Source organism: Gossypium hirsutum, chromosome D09, assembly GCF_007990345.1.
Source record: "Gossypium hirsutum isolate 1008001.06 chromosome D09, Gossypium_hirsutum_v2.1, whole genome shotgun sequence".
NCBI classification, from domain to species: Eukaryota; Viridiplantae; Streptophyta; class Magnoliopsida; order Malvales; family Malvaceae; genus Gossypium; species Gossypium hirsutum.
This window is the reverse complement of record NC_053445.1, coordinates 52,800,898-52,817,805: the sequence shown is the minus strand read 5'-3', so window position 1 is coordinate 52,817,805 and position 16,908 is coordinate 52,800,898. Positions and strand designations below refer to the sequence as shown.

The 16,908-nt window shown below is 31.3% G+C and overlaps 4 protein-coding genes across 5 annotated transcripts; 2 read left to right on the top strand and 2 right to left on the bottom strand.

The window, feature by feature from the left end:
- The first annotated feature begins 170 nt into the window (after positions 1-170).
- Positions 171-5,229, top strand: LOC107929011 (actin-related protein 2/3 complex subunit 2B). Its single transcript, XM_016860332.2, has 10 exons — positions 171-532; positions 655-721; positions 939-1,146; positions 1,855-2,021; positions 2,246-2,323; positions 2,798-2,930; positions 3,584-3,675; positions 4,136-4,192; positions 4,746-4,794; positions 4,872-5,229. Exons 1-10 carry the CDS (start codon positions 474-476, stop codon positions 5,075-5,077), a joined length of 1,116 nt encoding a protein of 371 aa, XP_016715821.1. The 5' UTR covers positions 171-473; the 3' UTR covers positions 5,078-5,229.
- A 2,367-nt stretch (positions 5,230-7,596) lies between these two features.
- Positions 7,597-8,984, top strand: LOC107929161 (protein PROTON GRADIENT REGULATION 5, chloroplastic). Its single transcript, XM_016860521.2, has 2 exons — positions 7,597-8,131; positions 8,694-8,984. Exons 1-2 carry the CDS (start codon positions 7,862-7,864, stop codon positions 8,796-8,798), a joined length of 375 nt encoding a protein of 124 aa, XP_016716010.1. The 5' UTR covers positions 7,597-7,861; the 3' UTR covers positions 8,799-8,984.
- Positions 8,985-9,319: 335 nt separating this feature from the next.
- Positions 9,320-11,616, bottom strand: LOC107929160 (60S ribosomal protein L23). The gene is made up of 4 exons (XM_016860520.2): positions 11,461-11,616; positions 11,061-11,345; positions 9,689-9,730; positions 9,320-9,595 (listed from the first exon to the last, which is right to left on the bottom strand). Exons 1-4 carry the CDS (start codon positions 11,471-11,473, stop codon positions 9,513-9,515), a joined length of 423 nt encoding a protein of 140 aa, XP_016716009.1. The 5' UTR covers positions 11,474-11,616; the 3' UTR covers positions 9,320-9,512.
- Positions 11,617-12,279: 663 nt separating this feature from the next.
- Positions 12,280-15,728, bottom strand: LOC107929159 (uncharacterized). 2 transcript variants are annotated; one of them, XM_016860519.2, is made up of 4 exons: positions 15,362-15,728; positions 15,120-15,211; positions 12,782-14,594; positions 12,280-12,691 (listed from the first exon to the last, which is right to left on the bottom strand). In XM_016860519.2, the coding sequence occupies exons 3-4, from the start codon at positions 14,465-14,467 to the stop codon at positions 12,521-12,523; spliced, it is 1,857 nt and encodes a 618-aa protein (XP_016716008.1). In that variant the 5' UTR covers positions 14,468-14,594; positions 15,120-15,211; positions 15,362-15,728; the 3' UTR covers positions 12,280-12,520. The 2 variants fall into 2 exon arrangements, with proteins under 2 accessions (XP_016716008.1, XP_016716007.1); XM_016860518.2 differs by having other exon boundaries at positions 15,120-15,175; positions 15,362-15,727.
- Positions 15,729-16,908: the final 1,180 nt, after the last annotated feature.

Genomic DNA, 16,908 nt, shown 5'->3' with positions numbered 1-16,908 from the left:
TTTTTTCCAATTATGGGAATACATTTTAAAAAATTATGATTCAACCTAAATATTGTTGTTAATGAGATCTGAAGTGAAATTCCATCTTCATTAAATTAATTTATTAATGGAATGAGAAATTCAATTAAACCCAATGATTAGTTTTAGTACAAATTTACAAAAATTGAACAAATTTCAACGAAAACATGATGAAGGGATATTTGTCTTTTCATGGTGGAAACTGATCAAAGAAGAAATTTAGAATAAAAAAAATGATGATAGGTGACAAGTGATCGATTTTGGCTTACTCTACAAATAAGTTAATTCGTAAAGAGAGAAAGTGGGGTGATTGCTTCAGAGGTTGCTAATTATGATTGCAACCATTCAACTTGCATTCCACTCAAAAAACAAATCATTTTGTTTTCTTCAAAATTCATTTATATATATTTCAGTTTCAGAGAAACCGCCATCGTTGAAAGCTTAACACAGTAAACATGGCAAGCTTTGAGAGAGCTTCACCAGCTTTGAAGGAGATACTTCTCAGAATATACAAGTAAGCCATTGTTTTTTCTATGTTGAAACATTCAATCCACAATGCAATCCATGTGTTCGTATAAATGTTTGTGTTGAACATTTTTCGTTACTGTATTCGTATTAATCCTTTTGTCATTGCAGTGCAGAAAAGCCAATAGAGGTTGATTATCACTTGTATGAATTTGGATCTGTTGAATATCATATAAAGGTAATTTTTTCCTACTTATATGAGTTCTAACTTCTAAGCCATTGTTAGCTGTTTTTTTTTGTTCTTTTATTATTTTTTGTCTGAATTTTAACCTATACGATAGTAGTTAAATCCGTTTAATTAAATTCAATCGCTAGTCTTATACTATACAATAGATTTAATCTATATTTTCTAATGGATCATTCTAATTTCTTCATTTCTGTTTTTTCTTTTACAGTCTTCAGTATCTGAACCACAAGTTACCTACTTGTCGATATCGACTCCATTCCTGTCCCAAGGAGTGTTTCTTTCATATGGGTTATCACCATTTACCCTGAAAATGGTAAGGCAAATCTCCACTGATGTTCTTCACATTGTAGAGCCTGCAAATGATGGATACCAGCTTACTCTAAGACTTGATTTTTCCAAGCTCCCACATAACAAAGGTTTGTTAAATAAATACCCTTTATCTCAATGATTTTTTCTTTTCCCCCTAAAATTTTCTACTTATTTGGAATATCCTTAGAAGGTTACATATTGATATACATGTTGATAGAATGGCATTAGGGACGAAGCCGGAAGTTTCTGGTGGTGCCCAGGATAAAATTAGAAAATTTTTGGATCAAAGCTAAAATAGCTTAAGCTGAATTATTAGTTTTTAATAGCCAAAACTACAATTTTCCATTTAATAAAGGAGCTAAAAGGGATCAAATTGAATTATTAAGGTTTAGGAGTGGCTAAAAGTGCAATTGGACCATCTAACTAGTCTTTGATTGAATGTATTGAATTGAAGGCATGTAATAGCTAAACATGGCTATCCATTCACTGCAATAGTAATACTTTCCAAGAAATTTCAGGGCTTATTATAACTATATACATAAAGGAGCTAAAATGGATTAAATTGAATTATTAAGGTTTAGGAGATGCTAAAAGTGTAATTAGACCATTTAACAAGTCTTTGCTTGAATGTTTTCAATTGAAGGCATATAAGAGATAAACATGGCTATCTAATTCACTGCAATAATAATTCCATCAAATTTCAGTGCTTATTATAACTAAATACTTACATGTATGTATGTATGTATGTATGTATGTATGTATGTATGTATGTATGTATGTATGTATGTATGTATGTATGTATTTCATTTGTACAGAATCTCTGAAGATAATCACTGAAGTTTCCTCGGTCCAAGCTGTAATACTAAGTTCACAGCTGAAAGAAATGTTGCAAAATGTGAATTCTTGGGATTCATCTCAAGGGATGTATAAACCAATCAAACTTATTTATCATCCCAAAGAGCCTTTCTATGTCATCAGACAGGTAATTTTTTTTCTCAATTTGCAATGATTTAGGATCAACAAAGGCTTAGATTCCATTGAAAAACTCTGTATAATGCATCATGTGTCTGACATTTATATTATACAATATCATATCCTTCAATTTCTAGCATGTTGTCTGTCTATGTTACTCGGAGCTCGGGTGTGAATGTCGCGAAAACGGGTGTGTCCGGCATTTTTGTTAACGAATGACAACCTTTTTGGCAGCCTCAAAAGATAGTAGCAGTGTTTCCCATGAGATTCAAAGATAACTCAGATGTGATCATTGCAACATCCTTCTTTCAGGTTTTCTGTTTAAGAACACAACACTGTTTCTGGGGTAAAAATTACCATGGAGGCCCCTATCTATGACTCATATTGCATTTTGCCCCCTTTACTAAAAAAATTGGCAAATTAGTTCTTGTACGTTACATCAAAGAGCAAACTAGTCCTTTTTGTTAAAAATTTTATCCAATTTTACCGTTAAAAACTGACGTAGCCGATAGAATAACTAGACAATTACACGTGGCATGCCATGTGTATCACCTCATTTTGACATTCAGGGGCCAATTTTTAACAGTAAAAATGGATAGAACTTTTTAACAGAATAATCAATTTGCTAATTGGCTCTCTTTTTTTGTAGAGGGAGCAAAATACAATCCAACTCCTAATATAGTAGCCTTCATGGCTATTTCTGGCATTATATAATTAAACTCATTGTTACAATAGCTGCAAAAAATAATCTGATTTATTTTGGTTCCATATTTGTTGCCTTGATAGGAGCTTATGGATGTGGTGAGTTTAAAAAAGTGGGCTAAAGTACCTCCATGCAACTGGTCTCCTATTCCACCTCTAGAACTTAGAGGAGAATCTTTTGAAGATTTGAGCACTAATGGAGGATTTGTCTCGTTTGGTACATTATATTGTCTAAATACTCTTTTTTGTAGGGATAAAGTGACATTTAATATCTGATCTTAGTATTTTTTCAATTTGGTCTCTAAATTTTTTTTGGTCTACATTAATCTTAAAATTTGATAATTTTTTTCAATTTAATCCTTGAACTTGGATTTAAAGGTAAAAATGTGTTACGTCATCACCTAAAATTTTAAAATTTTATATAAAATCTAAAAGAATACCAAAAAAATTATTTGAAAAAATTCAAGTGATGACGTGGCATAATCTCATAGTGCTATGTCATCATACATTAACAAAATTCAAGTTCAATAACTAAATTGAAAAAAAAAACTGTCAAGTTTCAAGATTAATAAGGATAAAAAAATTCAGGGACCAAGATGAGAAAAATTTCCAACTTTAAGGACTAAATATTACTTTACCCATTCTTTTAAATATTCATAATTAATGTATATTCATTTCATACATGAATACATAGATATGATTCTCCCAAAATTCTCTACATATAGGTAAAAAAAGAACTTGAAAATATTTACATTTCACACTGACTCTAATCCGAATAACATTAGTATAGGTTAATTTTAAATAACATTTCAATCTGACACTTGCAACCATATTCGAGTAACATGTTTAGATGACAATTTTGTTTGACAGATATATCTTCACACCATGTTGAAGGTAAGAGACTAGACAAGACTGTGTGGAGTCTACTAAATTTCTATGCCTATGTTAAACACCATGTAAAGGTGAACACATTTCTTTCTTGATTTTAGCTTTCCCCGCCCTTCTCATCTTAATTTTTCTTTTCTTTCCGGATAAACTAACATTTAGTTCTTAAATTTGATAACTTTTTTCATCTTGATCCTTAATTTTTTTTATCCATATTAGTCTTGAAATTCAGAAGTTTTTTTTTCCAATTTGGTCCTAGATTTGGAATTTGTCAAGGAATGAGATTGTACTGATGTTATCACTTGAAAACTTTTTTAAAAATATTTGAACTTCTTTATATTTTTTTGGGATGTTATATAATTTTTAAAAATTTTTAGGTGATGAGTGAGGAGTCTAAGTTAAGGACCAAATTAGAAAAAAATACAAAGTTTCAAGACTAATGTGAATAAAAAAATTAAGGCTTGAGAGACTAAATATTGCTTTATGTTTTTTGTTTTCATATTTGGAATTATAATATTTGCAATTTGTGTTCAACAGTGCACCAGAGGCTTTATACAAAGAAGGATGAGAAGGCGATTGGACAATTTAGTTAAGGTACTCAGCTGAAACCTTGGAAATGGCATAATGATAGTAACTGGGCTCATAATTTTTCCTAAAGCATTTAATCTTTTATATATGTGTATAATTAGAGAGAGTAAAAGTCAGTTTTTATTTTTATTCAAAAAATGGGTAAATTGATTTGGCACGCCAGAGAGTAAATAGGTCTTTCTGTTAAACATTTCATTTATTTCTACTATTACAAAATTAATTCCTACACGTCAGAATGAGTTACGCATGGTGTTAAATTATTATGTCAGCAACACCAGTTTTTAATAGTAAAAATAATTATTTTTTAACAAAAAAATTCTAGTTTATTATTTGATTTAATCCAATTTTAAATAAAAGGAATAAAATACAATTTAATTATTAGACTTTCATGATACACACATTTATATTGTTTGTTTTCAACGGTATATAGAAGATCCTCAAAAAGGACATGAACTTGGTTAAAAACAAATTCAACGTATGCGTATTTGACACTACACTCGAAATCCCAGAATGCATTAACTTGAACTAACCAGTAATGATTCTTTTTAATCAACCTCAGGTCCTGGAAAAGTCAAGGGTAGAAGATGGACAGATTAAAAAGGTTCAAGGTATGAATTCAGCATTTAGCACATACATACATGTAAGCTGGGAATGATAAAGTAGTGATGATGAAATGTTTGGGCAGGGTGGAGAAAGATGAGAAAAATGGTGGGATCAAAATCTAAAATGATAAAAAGAAGATGGGGTGATCTGGGAAAGAAGATAAAGAGAATCCGTTTCCGGATTAAAATCCATGGTTTTGCCCGCTTTCGTAGACGATGGTTAACAGTGCCCAGCTTCTCTTCTTCAACGGCATACACTAAACTACAAACTAATGGTAATAATAATTAATTACCCTTTGTATTTACATACGACAAGTTTTAGTTTTAGTTCAAATAAGTGACCCTTGACACCTTATATATATGTATAGATATTTGTGAAAGTCTATTCAAATAAATTTTCTTATATTCATGTTTGATTAGTAAAGTTATAATGATTTATTACGATTGTATGAGTGTGATGATGCAAAATTTTAACGAAAAATGTTAAAATACTTAAAGATTTTTAAATTAAAAAAATATATTTTCTTTTTTACATTTATGTATGATTACTAAATTTATAATGATTTATTAAGATTGTATGAGTGTGTTGATGCAAAATTTTTAAATTGGGAACATAAGAAAATTTGTTTTTGTATAATCATAGTTTCACATATTAAATGACTTAGAAACTTTTGATTACAAGTTCAGAGCTCTTTTTCTCAAAATTACAATAAAAAATTTTATGACTTAATGATAAATTTGGTCATTAACGTTCTAATTATATTTTGGAATCTTTTTTTATCATCAACCTTTGATTTTTTTAACTGTTTTTTCTAACAAATTTAATGAATAAATTTAATGTTTTAATCTTTCATACGTTTTTTTACTGAGAAATTTTTCTACTGAATTAATTTTTTTTAGATAATTACGTTTATTTTCTTTTTTAATGTATTATTTATTTGTTTTATCATTTTCCACATGTAATTATCTTATTAAGTTATCTAAGTAATAAATTACATCTCATTAAAAATATTTCACATATGAAATTACACATCATCCCCGTTAACGGGTTTGAACTATTATAATTTTGACATTAAAATTTAATTATTTATTATAATTATAATTATTTTTTATAATAAACTTTTGTTAGATTTTTATGTTGCACTGTTCTAGAACACTCTAATAATCAAAATCAAGAGTTTTGAGATTTCATTATCCGTCAAACGCGTATTCCTTTCTACCTCCAAATCGCATTTTTTCCTTGCTCTTCCAATGTGAAAATGTGTTTTATATATATATATATATTTCTGAATTTAAATTTTATGTGCGGGTTTTAAAGAGGATATATTTTAAATTTAAGTTTTTATGGTGTGTGAGTTTTGGTTAGAATATATTTTGATTTTTGTATAGAGTTTATTTTAATTTTAATTGATTAAATATATATGATTTCTAATTTAAATAAATTTATAATATAATGTCAAATTTAGCATTTAATGTTTATATTTTTTTCAATTTGATCATTATTCTCTTAGGATATATTCAATCGTTTTTTTAACGGGAATTCTAATTGAAACATTAATTTTTTAACAATGTTGGCATGACAACTCACGTAGCAGTCTGTGCATATTTCATGCTAACATGATACTATTTTTCTTATATGTTACATCAATAAATAATTTAAAATTAAAAAAAATTATAAACAAGATGTCAAAAATTCAATAAAAAATAGGATGGAGTACGTGTGAATTGGTATATAAGTTGTAATGTTTAAAAATTTAATACTTTAGCCAATGTTTTTATTAAAAAATAATAGTTCAACTTTTATTGAAAGGTTAATGGTTAAAATTTTTTTTAAAATTAATACTAAATTTAATAAAAAAATAAAGACTAAATTGATAAAAATGAAAATATTGAGAACTAAATACGATATTATGCCAATTATAAAACGGGTGATGTATTGGGAATTTATTTCCACCGTGAAAATAAATTCCAGGAAAGATTCTAAATTAGACGGTCAGAATGAATCTATGGAGCCCATCATCATCATCATCCATGGAACAACCACTAGATATCCAGATCCAGATTTTCCTGGAAAATGGGGACCATAAGTTTCAATGAATCAGTCACCAAAACATATACGTATTGCCACCTAAACTAAAATCCAAAAATCCATAAAGAAAACATCCATAATTCATGTTTTGTGAATTAGAAAAATTTTATTCGATGGTTGAAAATTTGTTTTTATATTTATATTTTTAAAAAATTATTTTTTTATTTTTCAGATTTCAAAATTCAAGTCCATTAAACTTATTAATTTCTTTTTAAAAAAGTTGTATGTGTGACAGGAGAAACCCGAGGACTTGTAAGGGCCTGACCCTTCTAAAATATAAAATTTTGCTTTTGAATCTTTAAGTTTTATAATATTTTAATTTAATAAATGATAAAATTACATTTTACCCTTTTAAGGTAAAGAAATTCTGATTTAATTTTTTAAAACTTATAAAGATATAAACTATTAAAATTATGAAATTTCATTTTAACTCATAAAAATACACAATTTAATTTTACTCCTTCGAGAAAATTTCCAAGCTTGCCCTTGAGTGTGACATTTTGAAGTTTAAAAAATATATATATTTAGTTCAACTTCATGAATATATAACTAAAAACAATGTTATAATAAATTTAAATTTAAACTTAAATTTTAAAACATAAAAAAAATTAAATTCTTAAAAATAAAAAGACAGGACTAATTTTTAAACTTATGAAAAATATTGTGATATATTTTAACCTTTAAAACGATTCGACCCAACCCTACTTCAAAATTAACGGAGATTAAGGATTCAACGTAACTATGGAACAAAGAAAATTCCAAAAGAAGCCAACACTATATATGTGGTCACTAATGCTTCAATGAAGCTCTCCAGTCCACACAAACACACCAGGCTCTCTAATTTACACCCAAAAAATATCATCATTTTTCAATTTTTTTTAAAAACCCAGTAGAGCTTTACCAATCACAAGTCATAAACAACGAAAAGAAACCCCCATTCTCCCATTATCTGTAAGAGAAGAGAAGCTTTTGAATAGGTCTTCAATGGCTGCTTCTACTTCGGTTTCAGTAGCTGGGTTTAAGGGAAGTTTAGGGAAGAGTTCCTTCAATGGAGGTGAAGATTATGCCATGTTGGCGGCTAAATCGACTCCCAACGTCGTTCGAATCGGAAAGCCAGTTCGAGCTCAGCCGATGATGAAGAACGTTAATGAAGGGAAAGGGGTGTTTGCGCCGCTTGTGGTGGTTACTCGCCAAATCGTCGGCAAAAAGAGGTTCAATCAGCTTAGAGGAAAAGCTATTGCCTTACATTCTCAGGTATCCATTTACGGTTCCTATATTCGCATCATAGTTGAATTGATATTAAAGGGTTAATATATTATTTGGTACATGAATTCTTTTTCTGTTCCAGTTTAGTACTTAGTTTAGCTTTAATGTTCACGTGTACTTAGAAGAACCTTCAAATATCAAATTAAAAAAAGAATATCGAAATGAAACTTAAATATCAAATTAGAATAAATAAAAATTCCAAATACAAAATTTAAAAAAAAACCAAATTTATATAACACTGTATATTTATATTTTTCAGAAATCCATATATCCTATTCCTTGTCGTGTTTATATTGTTTTCTCATGTTATATCGTTTTCGTGTTGTAATTTTGTCATCATAATTATACGCATAATATTTTTTTATTTTTATTTTTTATATTCTTCAAATCCTTAAATATTTTATTATTATGCATATAAGCGCATTTAAACCCGACTACCATGCTTAAATTAATGACTTATAATATTTGTAATTTAATTTAATACCGTTCGGTCCTTCCATTATTATATATTAATTTTAATCACTAACATTTTTTTTTATATATTTTCAAGGTAATTAACGAATTTTGCAAAGCAATTGGGGCAGATGGTAAACAAAGGCAAGGATTGATTCGTTTGGCAAAGAAGAATGGTGAGAAGCTTGGATTCCTTGCCTGATTTATGGCCTTACACGTGGACTTTCGTTTTGTCTTTATTTACAAAATGTTCCATGTTTATGTAGTTTCATGTCCAACAAGAACATACTTCAGTTTTATTTTGTATTATTTATATAATAATTTTTCAGACAATTGAAAATGAAAACTCACAAACCAACAAGTTATAAAGCTTCATGGGTTTATTTCATCAAGCACTCTCAAACTATACTTGAATTTTAATCTAGCCTCTAAACCTTCAATATTTCGATATAGGTCAACAAAATTGTTAAAAATCAATACCCTAAGACGATGAGATTTTCAATCACAGGGCCAATCCGATTTCAATTAAACAAGCTATTAAAAATTTATAAAAATATTAAAATATTACAAAACTTTTTTTTAGAAAAAAAACCAATTCAATAACATAGATTCACAATCTAACCAATTCATTCCCTCTGTCCAGAGTGGTATACTTACCGATTTCCGATTCAATCAGCAATCCGGTTCCAAGTTACGATAAATATGGCTAAGATCAGCAAGATCTTCAAAGAAAAAGGAAATAATAAGCTTAAACATGGGAGAACAATCCATTAACTACATTCCAGTATCAAAATCCAAATCAAAGCTATCCATACGATATTTTTCAAGAACCCCTAAAAAAACACATATAACAAAATCTTGATCCAGCAAAAACCATGACTCAAGGAAACAAAAATCTCTAGAAAAATTCAAATCCCTAAACAATGGCATTTGCTGCACTTGCAATTCTTGGCCACAGATCAGCACACTCCTTCCCAATTGGACCAGTAATGGCAGAACCTATATAACAATATTATCAATTAAGTCATTTCAATTAAAAAGCAGGTGTGTTGACCTGAAATTATCAAATTCGTTTTCGAATTGGCTTTTTACCTTTCATTTCTCCCTTCGGATTCACAATGACACCAGCATTATCTGCAATCGCGACATGATTCAATTCAGAAACTAAGAACACTAAAACATCATAACTCTAAGAAATTTAAGGAATGCAGTGTATCAGAACTCGTCATTTCTCTTGAAGAGTTGGTGTCAGTCACATACCTATATCTGACACTAACAACAGAGTATGAGTAAAATAACAAAAAACAGTCCCAGAGTGTTATTCAGTGAAATATGCAGAGATTAAACGGAGCAGATGCAAGCTTCAAGAACTTAATGCATCTACAACAATGGAGACACTCGGTTTTCCAAACTAGTAACTGAGTCAGCCATCGAACATTAAATTGAATATCTGGCTCGTATGTCAAGACCGTTTAAGACTCACTGAATTTCATATCACAATGTTCACATATTAGAATATGTAGGGCCCAAATGGAGCACATGCAAGCTTCGGAAACTTAACGCATCTGCAACGATGGACACAGTTAATTTTCCAGACTAGTAACGGTATCAACCACTGAACATTGAAGTAGATACCTGGACTTTTGTCTGGTAATACACAACATAATTTAATTCCTATTAAACAAGTCAATCAGGGATGATAACCATAGTTGCCATCAGGTATTGGGGTAAGGTCAATACTTCAATTTATCTTGGTATGAGATGTGTAGAGAACCACCTAAACAGGAAATAGGAGATCACGATGAAAGTTCCCCAAATGAGATTGACTTACGAAATGGAAGATCCCCAATGAGAGAAATTTCACTACAAAAACACTACACAACTCGGATAATTATGCTGCTCTCAAGTTAGGGCCAATTTCAGATTTGAGCTTTGGGTTTCGGTTGTTTTCAGCTTCTGGTCATTTGTTTTACGGCCTCGGGTTTTTCGAGTTTGGGTCATAAAAGGTTTAAACCATTTCAGGTTACTAGTTCAGGCTGTTTAGGGTTCGGGTTATTTAGGACTGAATTCATTTCATTTCGAGATCAGGTCAGTTCTAGGTTAGAAACAATTCAGGTTGAGGTTTTGGGCTCGAATTGTTAGCTTTTACCGTCAAATTAGAGTGGCCAGATTTTTATCCAAGTCGATCATGCCAAGTTATTAGGTTCGGGTATGAATCAACATGTCCATCTACTAGTTTTACTAACCCTAAACCCTAAGATAAATTAGTTCACTTCAAATTATCTCTCCAACATACAAAAACCTTCGAAAACTATGAACATTAGCGAATCAATTATCAAACACTCACAACAGAGCCCGAATAACATAAATCAAAAGATCCCTAATTTCAATTCACACTACCAAGCAATAAAACCACAAACAATAATAATTAACAAATCTATAAAAAAGAAAACAAAGATTATACCTTCAAAGTACATGTAAACACCGTCCTTTCGGCGCCAAGGCTTACGTTGCCTCACAATGACGGCAGGCAAGACCTTCTTCCTTAGATCAGGCTTTCCTTTCTTGACAGTAGCCATCACCATGTCTCCAACACAAGCCGATGGCAATCGGTTGAGGCGGCCCTTGATTCCCTTCACGGAAATGATATAAAGGTTCTTAGCACCGGTGTTATCTGCACAGTTTACGGTGGCAGCCACTGGTAAACCCAGCGACATCCTGAACTTGTTTCCAGCTGATCCTCCACGCCCTAATTAAAAAAATAAAAAGAATTATCATTGTTCATATTTTTTCTAAGGAAACAAGCGGAAAATGGAAAGAAAAAAAGGAAATAAGTAATGGGTTCAGAGAAAAAAGAAACTAACCTCGTTTCGACATTTTCGACGGCCGAATACAAACAGAGATCGAAAGCTAGGGTTTTTCAAGTAATATATAGGGTTTTTTTTGTTCTAGGTTAAATTCTATTATTAGTCCCTGTACTTTAACGAATGTTGTGGATTTAATCCATAAACTTTTGTTTGGTCACTTTTAGTCCTATAATTTTAAAATCTTAGTCCTCGCTAATGATAACTGTTAAACTTATTAAATTCTGCTATTTCAGGCAATGTAATTTCAACTTATTATTTTCACATATTATTCACTAAAAATCTAATTAACGGATTAATGACAATTATTTGCATTAAGATTGAATTTTCAAAATTAAAAAATTTAGGGACTTAGAATGATTCAAAATTGGATAATATTGACCAATTCTATAACTACTACTATTTGAGTCAGAATTAAATTTCAAAATTCAAAAATAAAGAAACTAAAATTGACCAATTCAAAAGGTATAAAATTAAAATTAATCAAATTAAAATATAAAGACAAAATCCATAATTTTAATAAAATGCAAGCACTAGTAATAAAATTTAACTAAGGTATCTCTTCCTCGTACTTTCAAATTGAGCCTGGGCTCAACATTGATACGTTGGATCATTTTCAATTTCGGTTTTTCGGATCGATTTTATTTTGATTTATTTAGTCTTAAATGAAAACTTTTAAATTGTGTAATCATCATTTTGTAACTTTCTAAAATTAAGTAACCAAAATATAAATTTACTAATAATTTAGTAACTTTCAATATAATTTAACCTAAAGAAATACTAACAATGCATATATATATTTATATATATACACACACATACCTAAAACTTTTAGATTCAATCAAAATGAACAAAAATACAACATCTTTTGTTTATGAGAAATCAATGATAAGATTTCCAATCAATGATAAAATCAAAACCTACATAACAATCTGAAAACAAAGCATGAAAAATTAACAATCTCAAATTCCTGTATAAAATACCTAAATTTCGATCTACACACCATTATAGGACAGTAAGGGGTCGGTTACAACTACATGAATTTCGATTCTAGATCCTGTTACTTGGACCGCTGTACATTTTTCGGTCGGAGAGTGGGGCTTCGGGTATGGATGTACGCCACTGCAATCGAGAAGGACTGTAGAGCTGAGAGCGATGGTTGAAAATGAATGAAATACAGACCATCGTGAACATTTGATATGCTCAACGTTGGAGAACCATGCTCGGAACCCTGAAACATGAAAGTCGGGAAAGGGTCAATCATAATGTTTTGTAATATTGTATTGTTGTTGTGTTTCAGATTTCATAGTATTGCACGAACCTGAATGAAAAAATCAAATAACTTGCATGCCTCGAATATTTCGGTTGGAGGTATGCCGTCCTTTTTGCTTGATCTGGCTTGAAGTACCTTCACCGGACAACCCAAGTCCCAGCCACCACAGTCGCAATGTCCACCGGATCTCCATCTTTCGATAAGACTCGATGGGCCGCCATTTTGGATTCTCGGACCACCGTGAATACCTGCTGGTACTATAATATCCATACTCGTTGAGCAATCACCGGTATAGCAATCTGAAGGGTCAATCTTTTGCTTAACCCCTGTTTTCTTGAGAAACTTTAAGCCCCAACCTCCAACTTCCGAGTGAGGATTTTCAGGGAAATGGTCCCTTGTGATAATAGCGAGGGATTCAAAATTTGGTGGAAGTTGTTCATCTAACAGATTCATGCGGTCTAGTGCATCGGAATTATTGATGGGATCTGAAGAAGAATCTTCGATTAAGGAAATTGACCGACGGTATCTCGATATTGTTCTCTGTTTGGATAAGTGAGTGTTCTTGAATACTTCCGCCACTTTTTTCGATATACCCTTATTCATCCCGTGGTTATGGCTTGAAGTTTGTGGTTCCAGGTTAAAAGTTTCATTACCATCAAACAAAACAAACTCCGTTTCCATGACTTTAGAATCTTGGGGGCCAATTGTGAAAGAAGTAGACACCTTCATCTTACCAACAAGATGTAAGTCATTATCATTAATCCCATGTTCCTTATGACCACCCTTGCTAGACCGGAACAAGTATGTATATCCCAGACCTTTATTCCGAGCCGATCCTTCCTTCAACAAATTGGCTACATATACCACCCTCTGATTATCAAGGGAGAAAACAAAATACGGAATCCCACCCTTCCACGTGCATTGAAGCATTCCCTGCGAAATCGTTGTCGAATTAGAAGAAAAGGATTGATCAGAGCACGATGAGTTTGAACTTGACACGGAAACAAGCCTTTTCTGCACTGTCTCTGATCCATTACAAGTATCCAATACAGGTGTTTCACTTCTGAGCTTATTCGAGGAATAATTCATGAAACCACCAAGGGAGTTTGTGAAATCGGAACTTATCTTTGATCCTTCAATATCCATTAAACTCGAATCAACGTCCGATACACCCAATTTCTGTAACAATGGGCTCTTCAATATATTTGCCATACTGCTGCTGCCCATTATCGAACCTACAACCCATGGATCAGCCGGACCAAGGACAACACTACCGGTCTCAACTGCCAATGGACAGTCAAAAACAAACCTGTCGAAATTACATGTATCTTCATCCCGGATTTTAGTTGAATTCAATCCATCAGACAAAACACCCATGTTCAAAGAGCTCAAGTTGACAGAGATGTTGCACCGAGCTGCTTTTGCCGCATTGATATGAATCAATTCCAGGCAACGACGAAGATATCTCTCGTCTAGAGTAACCACATGCCTCGGGATCTTATGACTTATGTCAAAAATACTCCGTTGCAACGAATCCTTTATAAGATTTTTCCGACCTTGTAATCTTTTAACATTTAACATCAAAGCATGCCATGGATTTACCTTTCTTGCCAGCTTCTTCAATTTCAACTCGGAATTATTCATTCCAATCTCTCCTACTGATAAATCCCCGTTTTGCAACGAATCGTCATTCCCCTGTTCATCTTTCCGGCCAGTCACAAGCATGCCGTCCATTGTCTTTAGCAATGAGCACGGCTGATCACCATATTTTCTGTCTCGACATGGTTGATGCAAGTTTGAGAGCGGACAAATTCCCCACTATATAAGCCTCCAACAATCGGATTCGTAATTCACAAGCAATCTGAAGAAAAATACAAACAATAACCAGTCCTTATCTCAACTAGAAAGAACAAGGCTAAGATTTAAGACAAATCTTGTCGGCGATGGATTTTCGGTAATAAGAAACCAAAGCATAACGTGTCTCAACTCAAATTATAGCCTTATCAAGTAACAATGGCGCTTAGATATATATATGACAGTATGAAGTTATGAAGAAGAAAGACAAGAACAAACATCCTACATTCCCTTGTCTTTTTTTCATTTATTCTCACAGTATCTAGAGGGGGGGAAAAGCAAATGCAAATCAAAGGAAAGTTGGTTAGCAATCAAAATCATATATTCATATATATATATAAACAAAGCTCAAGATTATGAAATTGGGTCCTTGAATTCTCACTGTAGAAACACAAATAAAAAAAAATTAAAGACAAACTATCATAAGAATCTCATTAATTTCACTAAAAAAACCCAGAAACTTGACTGAAATTAAAGCCATGAATGAACCCTAGGCAAAACTCCATCACCATACAAGGGGGGGGGAACTTACCCTCAAAGCAGCAAAGAGATGAACCCTAATCCTTCATCAAAATTGGAGCCTTCAACCTGGTGTAAATGAAACCAAAATATATATATGGAACACTTAAACCGGAAATTTCAAGTGATACCAGAGAAAAAAAATACAGAAATAAGCAAAGAATAGAAGAAAAATAATAATAAGGTTAAAGAAGAAAGTTGCAAACTTTTAGGAATAGAATAAGTAAAAAGATTCACTTTTTTTTTTTTGCTTACCTCAAAGAAATGGATCCATGAAAGGAAGCTCAACCACCTTAAATTCAATACACAAAGTAACACAAGCAAAGAAGAAGAAGAAGATCTCCAATGAAGTTAAAAGTAATAATAATAATCACCTAGTAACAATGAGCTTAATTCAACCAATATAATGGAAGGGAGAAAAAAAAAAGACAACTTTGTTTTTTGTCAGAAAGAGAGATATAAAGGAAGAAGCAAACTTTACTAGGTTCCAAAACACTGTTTTGTTTCGCCTCTTGTTAACTGTTGAAGACACCGGTCATAATAACAAATAAATAATATATTATTAAAAGAATCCAAGATTGAAGCAAAAGTAGTGGGAGGGGAGAAAAATTGTTGTTGTAAGCCACGTTTGGTTGTGGAATTTTGGTTCTTCAAGGTTCATGTTCTCTCCTTCCATGGTGACCCCACTTTTTTTTTAATTTTTAATTTTATTTTTAGTCAAATATACACATTATAAGAAAAATGAGAAAAGGATCCGGATTAGGAAAGGGGGGAAATCTTCATAAAGAAACCATTAAAGGAAAATTACATTAAGAAAAGAATAGGAGATGAGCTGGAGTACACATACACACAAGATATGAACACAGAAAATTGTCATGAGACTGAAAAAAAATGGTCCACTTCCTATGTATGGAGGGCAAATATAATCCAAAACACGGTAATTTGTTTTTAGCAAAGTTGTGTGAAATTGTATGGGTTGATTAGATTAAAGGTGAATTTGAATAATTAAATATATTCGTTCATCTAAATTCACTCAAGGAATTAATTTAAAAAGGGATAAAAATTAATTAATTTACAAATTATTGATGGAATAATTTTTATATTTTTTTAAATTTTAAAAATATATTTATTTTAAATCAAAGGAAAATTGATAATTCGAACGATTCTAAAAGTATTGATTTTTAGTTTTTTTTAGCTAAAAAAAGGATTTTTTTTGTTATACATGTGAATGAGAGAGAAATGAGAGGAAGATAGGGGGGAGGCAATGGTCAAAGTACTGCCAAGTTGGTACTGTGTTTTTTCGGAAAGCTTGAAAAATAAACAACATGAGATTGGTTTTTTTGGGTTAATATAAATTTTAGTCCTTGAAATTAATAATTAGGTTCGTATCTAAATTTAACTATTAGGTTTATTTTAGTTTCTAAATTTGACAAATGTGACCATTTTAAAATTATGTCATATTATGAACTAAAAATTAAAATTTGTATAATTTCAAAAACTACAAGCGATTATATAGCGTAATCTTATCGTGTTGAGTCATCAAATTTTAATGCAATCTAAGTTTAGAAATTAAAATTGAACTGAATATAAAATGAGTTTTTTACACAAATAATACTAAAATAGTACAACCATTTTATTATGTACCAAAATGGTACAAACGGTAAAAAAAAAGCTGACGGAAGTGACAGGACCCTGGTCGAGGGTCTACCATAGACGGCACCCCAGCCCGTATTTTTTGTCTTTCTTTGTCTTTGGGACCATTATAATGGTTCCCAAAGTGGCAAAATGAAGCTGCAGGAAAG

Coding starts and splice junctions, on each gene's coding strand:
- LOC107929161 (XM_016860521.2), top strand. CDS start 7,862: ATGGCTGCTTCTACTTCGGTTTCAGTAGCTGGGTTTAAGGGAAGTTTA. Junction 8,132..8,693: donor CTATTGCCTTACATTCTCAG/GTATCCATTTAC, acceptor TATATTTTCAAG/GTAATTAACGAATTTTGCAA.
- LOC107929011 (XM_016860332.2), top strand. CDS start 474: ATGGCAAGCTTTGAGAGAGCTTCACCAGCTTTGAAGGAGATACTTCTC. Junction 2,931..3,583: donor TGGAGGATTTGTCTCGTTTG/GTACATTATATT, acceptor TTTGTTTGACAG/ATATATCTTCACACCATGTT. Junction 4,193..4,745: donor GATTGGACAATTTAGTTAAG/GTACTCAGCTGA, acceptor AATCAACCTCAG/GTCCTGGAAAAGTCAAGGGT.
- LOC107929160 (XM_016860520.2), bottom strand. Junction 9,731..11,060: donor TGTTTACATGTACTTTGAAG/GTATAATCTTTG, acceptor TCGCGATTGCAG/ATAATGCTGGTGTCATTGTG. Junction 9,596..9,688: donor TCCGAAGGGAGAAATGAAAG/GTAAAAAGCCAA, acceptor ATTGTTATATAG/GTTCTGCCATTACTGGTCCA.
- LOC107929159 (XM_016860519.2), bottom strand. CDS start 14,467: ATGGACGGCATGCTTGTGACTGGCCGGAAAGATGAACAGGGGAATGAC. Junction 12,692..12,781: donor TATTTGATTTTTTCATTCAG/GTTCGTGCAATA, acceptor TTCATGTTTCAG/GGTTCCGAGCATGGTTCTCC.